Here is a 13,719-nt window from a genome sequence, read left to right on the forward strand (position 1 = left end):
GAATCTGTCTGGAGAACTGAAAATGTTCTAGCAACCGGAGATGATGTCTGACAAGCTAAGCCTCCTACAACTGTACTGGGTTTTATGTCCAAATACAATTAAACTTCTTTGCTTCATTACAGGATTGCCCGACCAGACCTGAGATAAAGGGTTGAGCAAGCATTCCAACATACAGTGCATTCCATTGTCCTTTTTTACAACACCCTCTAAGGAGAGAAAGCAAGAAGAAAAGAGCAAGCGAGACCTCAAAAGACAAATAGTTCATCAATAAAGAACTGTGTTTATCAATAAAATACCTACATTAAAAACATCATATTCCTCACGGTCCACAGGGCGAGTGCAATACAGATTCCCAGTATCTTTATCTATGAAAAACAAATTCAGTGGTTCTTGGTCAACTCCCCGCCCACTTATTGAGTATAAGACAGTGTAGTTCTGAGCTGCATCGGACTGAACCTGGGAGAAAAATACACAGAAGTAAGCACTTAAAATTACATTTAAATAGTAACTTGTATTATACACATCTATAAGTATTTTGTATCTCTTAACAATATTTCAGCACAAAAGAATAATATAACTTATAGTTGGTAAGGGCCAAGTTCACGGAACACATATGGAAGTCAGAGGATAACATTCAGGAATGATGTCTCTCCTTTCACCATATGGGTTCCAGGGATATGACTCAGGCAGGTGTCAGGCTTGGTGGCAAGCACCTTTACCACTGAGCTATTTTTCAGACTCTTTCCTGCCATTTTCTTTATACCTGAGCCCAAGGATGCTGAGAAGTCCCATCTAAATTGCAGGTATGTATGGCTACATGAGGGCAAGTCAATGGATTACACAAAAATAATATGAACAATAAAATATAATAACATGTACTAATATAAATAATAGTACTAATACTTATGACATAATAGATTGCATAAACAAAACAAGATCTGTAAGGATTTGGACTCTAGAAGGTGAAGCATGCAGTCTCATTTTGAACACAGCGATAGGCCATTTTGACCATTCAAAGGTGGCCAAGTTATATCTGTAGTCCCAGCATATGTGGGCCTGAGGCAGGAGGATCATAAGATTGAGCCCAGCCTGGGATACATATTGAGACCTCATCTCACTTTTACCCCTTCCAAAAAGAAAAAGAACCAGGAACCTTTATCTCTTGGTGCTGTCTTTTCACTCTAGAACTGCTTCACTGGAGGATGCTTTCATGGGAGAGGAGGAATGAGCATCTCCCTTGCTTAAGCTGGTGATTTCTGGAATTTCAGTGAAATGTCGCAATACTGGGGACAAGGACTCAATTTCTTTCTATCTCCAATGCGTATAGCAGTATCTACAATGCCATGTAATACATATAGATACCCAGTAGCCATCTCCTAAGTAAATGAATAAATGATTAAAAGCACATAAAGGCTATGGTGTTGCCTTACACCATTAGTACATCAGTCACTTCCTTATTTTATTCATTTGTACTGTATTTCATGAGCAACTTTAGTCATATCTGCATATTTTTTTAATGCTTAACTATTTGCTAAATCTGAGTCAAACAGACTATCCTCCTGGCAGGATCACAATCAGAAGGAAAGAATACCTACCTGTTGAAGAAACAATGGGAAGGGACCCAAGGAATTCTCCTGCATTGAACAAGGAATGGGTGCCCATCTTCTCTTGGCTCTCCTGAGGACAGTATTCTTAGTGTGTCTTTTCTTCAGTACCTGAATTTAACAGTAAAACTAAGTATCAGGAGCATCACATCCAGGTGAACCATGGAAAGGAAATGCATGTCCCTCATTCCTCCATCTACACACTATCCTATACAGTAGCCACTGGCCACCAGTAGGCATGTGATGATCCATGTTATCTAAAATTATTTAAATGGAAAACTCTATTCTTTTGTTGCACTAGTTGTACCATTAACATGGGTTCACTGCACCAGACACTGGAAATTACAGAACATTCTAGAACATTTCTATCCCTGCAAAATGATCTTCCAGATGCTTTAGAAGTGATAATTTTATCTCATGTAGAGAAGGGAGATGCTTGGTTTCATGGTCATTATTAACAACTAATAATTATTAAGTATTCAGTAAAATACTAAGCAGTCAATTAATTAGCCTTACCACTAGTTCGTTAGCATAGACTGGGTGTAGGCCAATGGAAACCTATCATTTTGTGACTACATTCACAATGCTATTTCTCATGATTAAGTGTTGGCACTTATAAGAAATTCTAAAGGCTGTGATAAAAGAGGTCTCCACTGATACTAAAACACAGCTGACATTTGGTAGAAATCAAAGCTAGACAAAGGTTTCACGGAAGGGGAATATCATTACATTTAACACCAGAAAACCCAAAGCCTGCATTTAACTGGTGTTGAGGAAGATTTAGAAACAAAAGAAAAAGAAAGAAAATGGAGGGGGAAGGGAAAAAATAATAGGATCAAGACAGGACAGAAGAAGGGGAAGGGAAAAGAATGAGGAGGGGAGGGATGTCAAGAAGAGACAGGAGGGAAGAGAAAAGATGTTATTTCTCCACTGGTCCTCTTTGCCATTCTCAAGGAAAGACTTTTACTGAGAAAAAAAAAAAAACATGCTTGAGAATGTTCAGTGTGCTTTGTATACCTTCTTCTGGTGTTCCAGGATTACAGGGACCTCTCTCTGTGTCTGTGTCTTTGAGTCAGAAAGGTGAATGGTAAACAATCTTTTCTTGCCAGACAGAACAAGAGCTCGGGCTGGATAGACTGACCCATCATCTAGAACTCTGAAATCAGGATCGCTTGGCCTGATGCCATCGGCAGAGCTGAGACACTCTTTCAAATTAACTGCCCGAAGAAATTTTCCAGTTGTAAGGTGGAGATGCATGTGTAAAGGAAACATATATGTTAAAATACTGCACATGATCATGGAAACCAAACACATTGTACTTCTAACATGCCTTAATGGTCTTTTCATTCTTAAAAATAGTAATTTCATTTTAATTAAGAACGATGGTCCTTGACTGTATATTTCTATTGAACATGATGTTTTACATGTTGACATGCTTATGAAAATGATCTTCCAGTAAAGAGGTACACACATGAGTCTCATGACAAGGTGAGCCACACACCCTCAGGCACACCTGAATAAACACAGTGAAATTTCCCTCAACAACACACTGAGTGTCTTCAGATGCACCTGCATGTAGTCAGAAGATACACACAGAAGCACCAGGGACAGAGGTCCTGTTCCTGACGTCTTTTCATCACATTTTTTTTTTTAACATTCCAACCCCTCTAACCCCACAGACACAGCTTTCCATGGCCCTCTATGGGACTACCACATGGCATCTTCCCTCTGTGAGACTTTTGCCTCCTAGTAAAAGGTAGGAGTATCAAAACACAACTTTTCCCATCCCATTCTTCATGTGCTGTTGCAGAAACCAAATTGATGATGCCCAATTACCTCACCTAAAGGCCCCTTTGCTTCCTGTGTATCTCTGCTTTTACCTAAATCTGTCGTGGGTGGATTTAATGAAACAATGGATATTTCACCAAAAGGCAGTGAACATTGTAACAATACAGATCTCTCAACTTTATGTTTTCAGATGAATGATTCCTTCTGGTTTATTCTCCCAAAGGAACAACCTATCTCTCTTTGCCTCTTTCTTCTTTCCCACAGTAGGAAAGGTGATACTAATTTGATGAAATCAACTGAGATAGTTTAGGCAGAAATTGAACATCTTGTTGAAGGGCATTTTCATATTTCTTCAACAAGTCTCTCTCTCTTTCTCTCTCTCTCTTTCTCTCTCTCTCTCTCTCTCTCTGGTTTTTCAAGACAGGGTTTCTCTGTGTATCTTTGGAGCTTATCCTGGCACTCACTCTGTAGCACAGGCTGGCCTAGAACTCACAAAGATACACCTGCCTCTGACTCCCGAGTGCTGGAATTAAAGTGCCCCCACTGCCTGGTATATATCTCTCTTAAAAAAAAAAAAAAAAAAAAAAAAAAAAAAAAAAAAAACTCATAGCAGTTCCCTCTCATTTCTAAACTCTAAAAACAAATAAGAAAACAAAACAAACAACAAACAAACAAACAAACAAAACAAAACACCTGGGCAGAACTGCCCAGCTGCTGGGAAAAACTGAAGTTCATTCCATTTCTTGGGTCTCCATTTCAAAATGGCTGACTATGTGCAGTCCAGAGGAGAATGATACACTTTGTTATGTTTCGCATTAAAGGTGCAACACTGATCAGAATACTGCTTCCTGGGTATCAAGATAGCTTAGTGGATAAAGGTGTTTGCTGCCAAGCCTGACACCCTGAATTTATCCCTGGTGTGGACAGCATAAAAGGAAAGAATAAAACCCCACAAGTGGTTCTCTCTCTCTCTCTCTCTCTCTCTCTCTCTCTCTCTCTCTCACACACACACACACACACACACACACACACACACGGGGGGGGGCATGCACACACCCACACATACATAGCATGTGCACAAACACACAAATACAAAATAAATAAATAAAATCTAAGATTAAAATAAAAGAAGACTGTGGTGTTTCTCTTCAATATCCATCTATACTTATGCAATTCTTAGGCCCCAGAGTGCTAAGAGTGTGAGATTTTTAAACTGTTAAAAGATTAATGACTACAAAAAATGTGGCTTGGAAAACTTACACTAAAATTAACCACTAAGTCCAACAGAAATAAGGGTAAAAATTGTGTATTTGAAATAATACTGAATTGTCACCATTTCTAAGACAATGTAGACTAGCTCCAGAGGGCAAAGATGATATACCATGCTCCTGGCAGACTAAGGACACCACACATCTGTTTCAAAGTCGCTGTTCAGAATGTCCTCACCTCTTCCAATTATCTGGTCTGCCTCTAGTGTGGAAGGCACATTTAATGTCACCTTTTCACAAGCTTCACCAACAAAACTGAAGACCTAGAAATTATAAAAGATCACATTAATTCATCAGAGAATAAGAAATAGACTACATGGTTATTTCAGTAAATGAAGAACAAGCACTTGACACGTTTTTCCTGACATTTATGATAACTGCCTCAACATTCTAGTGACATATGAGAAGTTGCTTAACAAAGAGTGTCTATGTTTAACAGACCACTAAGTTCCTACTCAAATGAGAATGACTAAATGTTTTCCTCCATTATTGGAAATAAGACAAGCATGCCTACTCCACTATTTGTATGAGATATTATATTAAAGCTTCTAGCCAGGGCACTTACACAAGGAAATAAGTTGATGCAAATATACAAAAGGATGGAGGATTGGGAAGGAAGGATACACACACACACACACACACACATACACACACAAACTATTAGGAGTAACAACAAAACAGAAAAAACATGAGTTCGAAAAGACTAAGAAATAAGATGAACATACAAAAGTGGATTACTTGGGCCACCAAGATTGGCAATCTGAGTTCAGTATCCAGAACCCATATGGTGAGAGGAAAGAACTAACACCCACCAACATTTCCTTTAATCTTTGCAAACATATCATGACACACACACACACACACACACACACAAACAAACAAACACACACACGTACACACACGTACACACCAAGTAAACAAATACTATAAATAGGTTTATTTTCCTGTAAACTAGCATAAAAAAATCTTAATAGAGTTCCACTTAAGATAAAACACTTTGGAATACATTTGTCAAAAGTACAAGATACCATGCCTTGAAAAAAATAAAACATCATGAGAGAAGATGTAAAATACCCAAGTAAGTGGGAAGTGGACCTCTCATTATGAATCAGAGAAAATATTCTACAAATACATTCTCCTTTGAATCTCAGATTCCTTTTCTGAAGAAATTGGCCTTTCTATACAGATGTGGTGGCACACACCTTTAATCCCAGCACTCAGGAGGCAGAGACAGGTGGCACTCTGAGGTGAAGGACAGCCTGGTCTACAGTGCAAGTTTCAGAATAGCCAAAGTTACACAGAGAAACACTTAAACAAACAAACAAAAACAGACCAAAAAGATAGAAAGGAAGGAAGGAAGGAAGGAAAGAAATCCTTAAAGAAATGCAAAATACCTAGACCCCCACACACTGCATGCACGCATGGTGTGCGCACATGCATACACACACATACACACACACACACACACACAGGCACACACACACACAAGAATGACATTGAAGGACTGACATTATACAGTTTTGATACAGTTCAAAGCCGCACTAACCAAAGCAAAATGCTGTTAACATAAATAAATGTGCAGATGAGATAAATTGAATAGAACTGGTATCCTAGAAATGATAAGCCTCACTTCTGGATAGCCTCTGGGAAGGACAAGGGTCAGAAATCCCCTTACCAAATGGTGCTGGGATGACAAAAGTGGAAAGGAGCCCCTAAGTTATGCCATGCACAGAAACTAACAGAGTGGGCTGCAGACCCAAGCATAAGGATGACAACAATTAAGACAGTGGTCCTCGCCTCCCTAATGCTCAGACCCTTTAACACAGTTTCTCATATTGAGATGACCCCAACCGTACAATTACTTCATTGCTACTTCATAAGCAGAATTTTGCATCTGTTATTAATCATATTGCACATATCTGATATGTAGGATATGTAGGATATCTGATATACAGCTCTAAAAAGGGTCACAACCCATAGATTGAGAACTTTTGATTTAGAAGAAAATTTCACAGTGTTGGGCAATGATTTCTTAGCTGCAATATCAAAACATGAGCCATGGAAGAACAGGACTTGTTTGATATTTAAAACCTTTGTGCCTCAAACAATATGATAACAGAAGAAAAATGAAACCCACAGAATGGGAGAGGATGTTTTTAAATGAAAGAACAATTAGTGACATATCTGTAGTGCATAAAGATACTGTGTAACTACAAAAAGATGGTAAATGATGAAAAAATAGATAAAGAATTTGAACAGAGAGACAGAGAGCGTTCAAAGATGCACCAATGATGGTTAAGAATATGAAAAGATGCCCAACAGCATGGGCCACTAAGAAATGCAAATCTAAACCATAAGCTTGTGAGCTAACATAAACAAGCTAACAATGCCAAGTTGTTGCTAAAATTGCAGAAAAACTAGCTGCCCCCCCCCGGGGTTGTTCATGGAAATGGAAGGTGATATGGACATATGGACACAGTTGCAGTTTCCAAGAGAATTAAACATCAAATAAAGATAGAATCCAGAAAGTCTTTGCTATTTACATCTTTGTCCATATCAGCTTCTACATACATAGTCAAAACACCACCACTGATAAGGACTAAGAAATGCAAACACATCTACCAGCTAGTGTGTAGATCAACACAATGTGATCTAGCATACAATAGGATACTATTCTGCTATTTAAAAAATCAGACTATTGATCCATGCTAAAACATGGATAAACATGTCAATGTTACACCCATCAGACCCAGATCAATAGAGGCAGTACATAGTGTATATGTCTATATGTGTATATATACAGTGTATATGTGTATATAGATATGTAGATATATATATACATATATACATATATATATATACACACACACACACATTCTAAGTAGTGTCTTAACAGGCAGCTATATAGAGACAGAAGACAGTGTTGGTTGACTACAATGGGGGAAGGAAAGAAAAGGAAGCAACTAGAAAGCTATGGAGATACTCCAAGGTCAGCCCCTGGTGACACTTGTGTGCTCTAAATTTGCTGAAAGTCACTGAATTGTGTGCTACACGGTGTATCTTTGCCTCTGACAGTCATCAACAAGTCTGTTTGAAACAAAACAAGGCTCATCCCTGACAAAAACATATCTGTACATATCATCTCTACCTCTTTCAGATCTACAACTTAACATAAGAAACCTCAGAAAAATACTGTGATAACCATGAAGAAGGATTTCAGCTCTGAAATAATCAAGTACACTAGGATTTAAGTGTGGTGTGTGTGTGTATGTGTGTGTGTGTGTGTGTGTGTGTTTGTGTGTGTATGTATGTATGTGTGTGTGTGTGTGTGTGTGTGTTTGTGTGTGTATGTATGTATGTGTGTGTGTTTATCAGTGCACGTGCACCTAAATGAAAATTCCCCTGGAGACCAGAATACATCATCAGATCCTTTGGAGCTGGAGTTAAAGGTAGTTGTGAGCTGGCTTAAGTGAGTGCTGGAAACCAAATTTGGATCCTCAACAAGAGCAGCATATACTCTTAATCACTGAGCTATCTCTCCAGCCCCAACTCATGTTTGCTAGGTATATTTCATTAAGAAAACCCATTCTCGTATAACTAATTAGCTAAGAATTTCTTTAAATAATAAATTTAAATTGGCTGCTTATTTTGAAATGACCACAGTTTTGCTTTATTAATATATCGTTAGCATGTTAAAACACAAATTAGAGAGTTCTTCCTTTCCTAGGGCAATCCTTAGGACACAACTTTTAGATATACCACGAATTTCACTGGTTGCTATGTATTTTATCATTTCCATCCCCCATGCACGATGTCCATGGTGACATGAAATCACTTCCTAACCACACAGTCCTCAGAAAGTGAGTTAAGAGTCCACTCACTTCTGTCCTGTGCCTGTCCTGTGCCCATTCTGTATAACTGAGTTATTCCCTTCTAACTGGTCTGCTGAATGTGAGGGAGAACAGAACATCTGGGCTTGCCAGATCTCCAGAACGCACATGGTGGAAGGGAAGGGCTAAATCCTCCATTTTGTTCTCTGACCTCCACATACAAGTCTAGGTTCTACCGTGGAACTCATATGGCAAAAGAAGAGACCAATTCCCACAAATTGTCCTCTGACCTCCACACATGTACCATTACCTGCCCCCAATACATAAATAACTGCAATACATTTAAAAACACAACAAAAAACTTTATTTCTAAAAAAAATAATGAATTGACAACTTGAATTTAAACAAACACTTTAAAAGGAGACTCTCAGGAATAACTTCAAATATCTGTTTTTGAAATATAAATGCTAAAATAGCCTTAAAAGATAACACATCTTGTTTTATTTTACAGTATTCTATAAATCATTCAAGTGATGTGATTGCAAAATTGTGAGAAATATCATTAAATACTGATTGAAGATCTAACGCCAAATGAAGAGTAAAAGACTAAAGCAGCTACCTGCAATTGTTTCATTTTGAGTAGTTCAGTTTTATGACTTCAGCACAGAGAAGAGTCTTGCTTAGTACACCATTCTCCACCAAAGCAAATGGAGCTACAGAATGGGGTTGGGTGTGGCTCAGTGGCAGAATATGTGCCCAGCATGAACACAGCCCTGGGTTCAGTAGCCAGAGATACAGAAGAAAGGCAATTGATGCCATGGATGCCCTGCCTAAGGTACACAGCATACCCTGACTGAGCAGAGTGGTTGACACTAGAATATAACCCTTTCTTTCTCCTGTGGACACTTACCTTCTACAACATGGGAACACTAGCATTCAAACTCTTAACCACCTCCAGCATAAATGCTGAGATCTGCCACTCTGCAGTCACAGTAGTTTGATGAATCCAACAAATTTCCTCCTGACCTAACTCAATGTAAGATGGGAATTCTGGTTCAGTAGGAAGTATGACTAATCACAGGTCTCCAGAGATACCTTATATGGAAGATATCCCGAGCATGGGATTACTACAGGATCAAAAATGTACCATGTACATCGCTTTGCCTTTATTCCATAGTCAAAAGTTGTTTCAAGACCTACTCAATATAGCTATCAAAGACTTCATTTAAAAAGTAGCCAGTTACCAAGTGTGAGATCTGGGGTTCACTGAGAGTGGGGGAGACATTGCAATCAGTCTAAACAGACATTAAGACTGATTTTATTATCTTTTCCCTTTTTCCTTTTTTTAAAATTAGGGTGTAGGATCTTAGGGTGAAGCCTCACAGGTCTAAAACTTGCTATGTAGACCAGGCTATGTAGACTATCGATCTTCTTATGCCGTCTATAGGGTCCTATGATTAAAGGCACAGGCCACTTTGCTTGGCTTACACTCTGACTTTCTTACAACGAGGCTTTAAAATAAAGCTTCTCCGCCTTTAATTACTTTACTTGCCATAATCTTTTTCAATAATAAAACCAACGTAAATGTCTAGATTCCCTTTTACTTTAAGTATGTCAAATATTCTCTTTCTGGTAAGGGGGGGGGTCCCCCACTATTGAGTAACACACAACCTGGCAAGATGGAAGGCATTAGTTGCAGGTATATACTCCAGGGAGGGAAGGCAGAGAGTCTTGGAAGAGGAGCCCTTTAGGAAAACAATAGAAAACAGCTGATCTGGTCTTAGTTTCATCACCCCTGATGATTTCCTGTCACATTAAATGTGGGAAGACACTAAAAGAGTTGTCCAGGACTTTCATTAACAGTGAGATGGTTGTTTTTCTCTCACTTGGCTTTCCAAATTTGTCTCCTCCCCTCAGCTGTACTCGAGGGCCCTTCCGAGTGGGAAAGAGATGCAGAAACTTGCCATTGGAAAGATTCCTGTGCCTGGCTGGGAAAGTGTGGTGCTGACCATGTTAAGAGTCCTTGACGAGTGCTAAAGGTTTACTTTGAAAAGCCCTCCCCAAAAAGGTCCCCGTTTTTAGAGGTCCACGATTAATCAACACTTAATTAAAGGTGTTTCTAAATTCCCTCGATTAATGTTGTGCTCAAAGGCTGCTGGGGGGGAAAAAAAAAGTCATGAAATTCAAGGTATTTGTAAAGTAGGGGCTGTGATGAGAAAAACTCCCAATATGCATAAGCTAAACTCTGTGCAATTCCTTTGTAAATAACCCTGAAGGAGCATGCTGTGGAGCAGAGTTGACTTGCCTGTTTAGAACTGCTAGCACCTTCTGGCCTTGACCCACCAGGACCCTGACCCTTGTAGAGCCTTGCCGTCTATGCCCTCCTGTCCAGCTAGTACCTTTAATTCTCAGAACAAAACACTTGTAGTCTCTTCTCCTTGTTCTCCAAGTTCTTCTCTCGGTGAAAATGTAAAAGACCAGAGTCTTGTTTGTAAAGTAAAATGTTGGAAATTCGTCCAAACACATCTATTCTGAGAGCACAGCTCTGGGGGGGGGGGCGGGTCTCATTTATAGTCATTTATAGTCACTTCCAAGCCCAATGCTTACTGTTGCAGGCAGACTGCTGGGATCCTTAGCAAATTTTTCGGGTCCCTAATGTGTTTCAGATCACAAATACCCGTCTGCTGTCTGTAACTCCCTGATTTAAAGAGGGGATGAAACTTGAGCCCACTGCCATCAACTTGCAACCAGGTCTAGCCAAGAACCTGATAAGGTGATATATGTCTATAATGCCAGCTCAGACAAGGTGGTGGGTGGCAAGAGGATTCCAGGTCAAGGCCATCCTTACTGCATAGCTAGTTCAAGGTCAGCCTGAGCTACTCTCGAGTAAATAAATACAGAAGCAAACAAACAAGGTTCACATAACTCAGTAGACCAGCTCCGTGGTCTGATGGGCCCCTCTGGCCCCTGTACCTCTTGCCTGTCTTTGGGGGCATCAAAAAGGTCACATCCTCAGCTCCTTTGTGTGTCACCAGTGCTAGCCTTGGACTGGTCTGACGTTTCTTCACAGGTTACCATGCGGTCAGAACTCCTAATTTTTCTCTTCAAATCTTCCTGGGCTTCAGTAAACTTTCATTAACTTCTTTTCCAGGCAGACCACGAGCTCAACCCTGGGATGTGGGACCACGGGAGAACCCAGGCAAAGCTCTGCCCAGGAACAGTGCCCCTCCCGAGCCAGACTAAAGACACCAGTCACATCTTGCCCTCAGCCTCTCAGTTCTGTGGCTATAGTCTTATTGCAACCCCATGGAAATCCAGTGCAACCCTTCAGCAGCCTTTCCACACCTGAATATCTTTGGCACACAGCACAGGTGAACAAGCAAGCACGCGGTGTGTGTGTGGTGGGGGGCAATTCAGGTGAGCCTTTTGGAGGAGGAAGAGCTAAGAACACTGTTTCTCAGAGGCAACGCCGGGATAATACATCCAGGGACACAACTTTGCCATCCCGCCCCCTGCCCCGATTAAGGTGGGGCTCAGTAAAAATCTGAGGCAAGGAAGTTCCTAGAGTCCCACCACACCTGCCTTTTGCTAGGTCAAGGATCCTAAATAACAATCGCCTCCCGCAACTGTCCTCCTTTCTTTCCACCCAAGCCTAGCTCAGTCACCACCTCAATTTAGGAGCTGCCAGCAAGGAGCAAATAGCATCCGCTGCCCACCCAGGACCAAGACATGAGCACAGAGAAGTCGGAGGACGACTCCTAATTCAGACATCACCTAAGGCGGCCCAGAACGAAAAGCTGGGACTTGAGGGGTCCCATGATAACTTTTCGCCTGTCACCCCTTTAAACCGAACTTGAACCAGATAAGAAATGATCGGAGACACTCAACCCATCACTTGCCGCCTGTTGTGCCCCCGTGGTGACCAGGGCAGATCCATGCTTTTCTCTTCCCCATCTGGGACTCCATCGATTGCACTGGCGGGTAACTCACCCAGAGGGTCAGTAGCAGCTGTGTGCAGAGGGCTCTGCCCCGAGGGCTCCGGAGCCCAGAGACCGCCATTGCTCGGTGCTGCTCAGGAGGACGCAGGCAGACGCCTAGCAGGGACTCTGAGAGCCAGGGCGCAGGAGGTTTTTCGCAGCAGCTTGCCTAGAAGTCGTTCTGGCCTCTCTCAAGCTTCTTTGCCCAGGAGCGTGTTCTCATCTGAAACTGGATTGGATCAGAGAGACGCTGGGTGGCCCCTCCTAGTTATTTCACAAGTTTTATCACCTCCGGGGCCGCCTTGGAGCTGCCTGAGCCTGCCCTGCGCTCCCCGCGGCCGCCAGGGAGCTCACTCCCCTGGAAAGCGGTCTCGGGTCCACCCTCTGCCCGCTCTCCCACGCCCCTCATCTGTCCCGGGGCGGGCGAGGGGAGTGGGTTGCCGCCCAACCTTCCCCGCGTCTCCTTCGCTGACACTACGCTGAGCATCCCCACTCCAAACCTGGCCCGCCTGCTCTGACTCTACACTGGATGCCAGGAACACACACCTGATTCGGATCATGGGATCCTCCCATGCAGTCCGCTGTGTGCGAAATCTGGGCAACCTCTTCACACGTTGAAACAAAACCCAGGCAGTCTCTCCAACGCTCATTAACATGATAAATAAACCACCGAAGGAAAGATGTCCCGATTGCCATGGATTATCTGTGCCAGATATTAAAATCAAAGAAAAGAAGTGCTTACCATTTATCCACACCCCAAATGAGAGCCTTTGTGCTTTAATTACTGACAATGTTTGTGACATTCTACCGGCCCTCTAAGAAAAGAAAGAAAGAAAAAGAGGAGGGGGGATGGGGGAAAGGAAAAAGGGAAGGGAGGGAGGGAGGAAGGAAGGAAGGAAGGAAAGAAGGAAGGAAGGAAGGAAAGGGAGAAAGGAAAGACATGTTCTTGGATTCTTTGATGTCCACTTATCAAATAGGGTTTTCAGTTTGGGTTTTTTAGTTTGTATTTTTTTTTTCTTTTGGCTTTGTTGTTTCGTTTTGTTTTGTTTTTAAAATGTGATTGTACTAAGATAAAAATTTTCAAATCTGGTCACAGGAAACTCCCAATCAAAATGTGCTCTAAAATAGGGTTTTCAGTTTCACCATCATTCAATAAACATTTATAGGGATCCAAATCCATCCACGTTACCCAAAGGGCTGGAGCAGGGTACATACAGACCCAGTTTCTGCCCAAGGTAACTCAAAGTTTAGG

General features: G+C 41.3%; 1 protein-coding gene across 1 annotated transcript in view; it reads right to left on the bottom strand.

Moving 5' to 3' along the window:
* Positions 1-12,562, bottom strand: part of Dsc3 (desmocollin 3) — a 34,344-nt gene extending 21,782 nt beyond the window's left edge. Inside the window, exons 1-5 of the mRNA XM_051202024.1 lie at positions 12,481-12,562; positions 4,839-4,923; positions 2,622-2,821; positions 1,596-1,715; positions 301-456 (exon numbers count right to left, since the gene is read on the bottom strand). Of these exons, the coding sequence (XP_051057981.1) occupies positions 301-456; positions 1,596-1,715; positions 2,622-2,821; positions 4,839-4,923; positions 12,481-12,549 (630 nt within the window). The 5' untranslated portion in view covers positions 12,550-12,562. The remainder of the gene's footprint in view (positions 1-300; positions 457-1,595; positions 1,716-2,621; positions 2,822-4,838; positions 4,924-12,480) is intronic.
* Positions 12,563-13,719: the final 1,157 nt, after the last annotated feature.

The sequence above is a fragment of the Phodopus roborovskii genome, unplaced genomic scaffold (genome assembly GCF_943737965.1).
Source record: "Phodopus roborovskii unplaced genomic scaffold, PHOROB, whole genome shotgun sequence".
In the NCBI taxonomy this organism is placed as follows: Eukaryota; Metazoa; Chordata; class Mammalia; order Rodentia; family Cricetidae; genus Phodopus; species Phodopus roborovskii.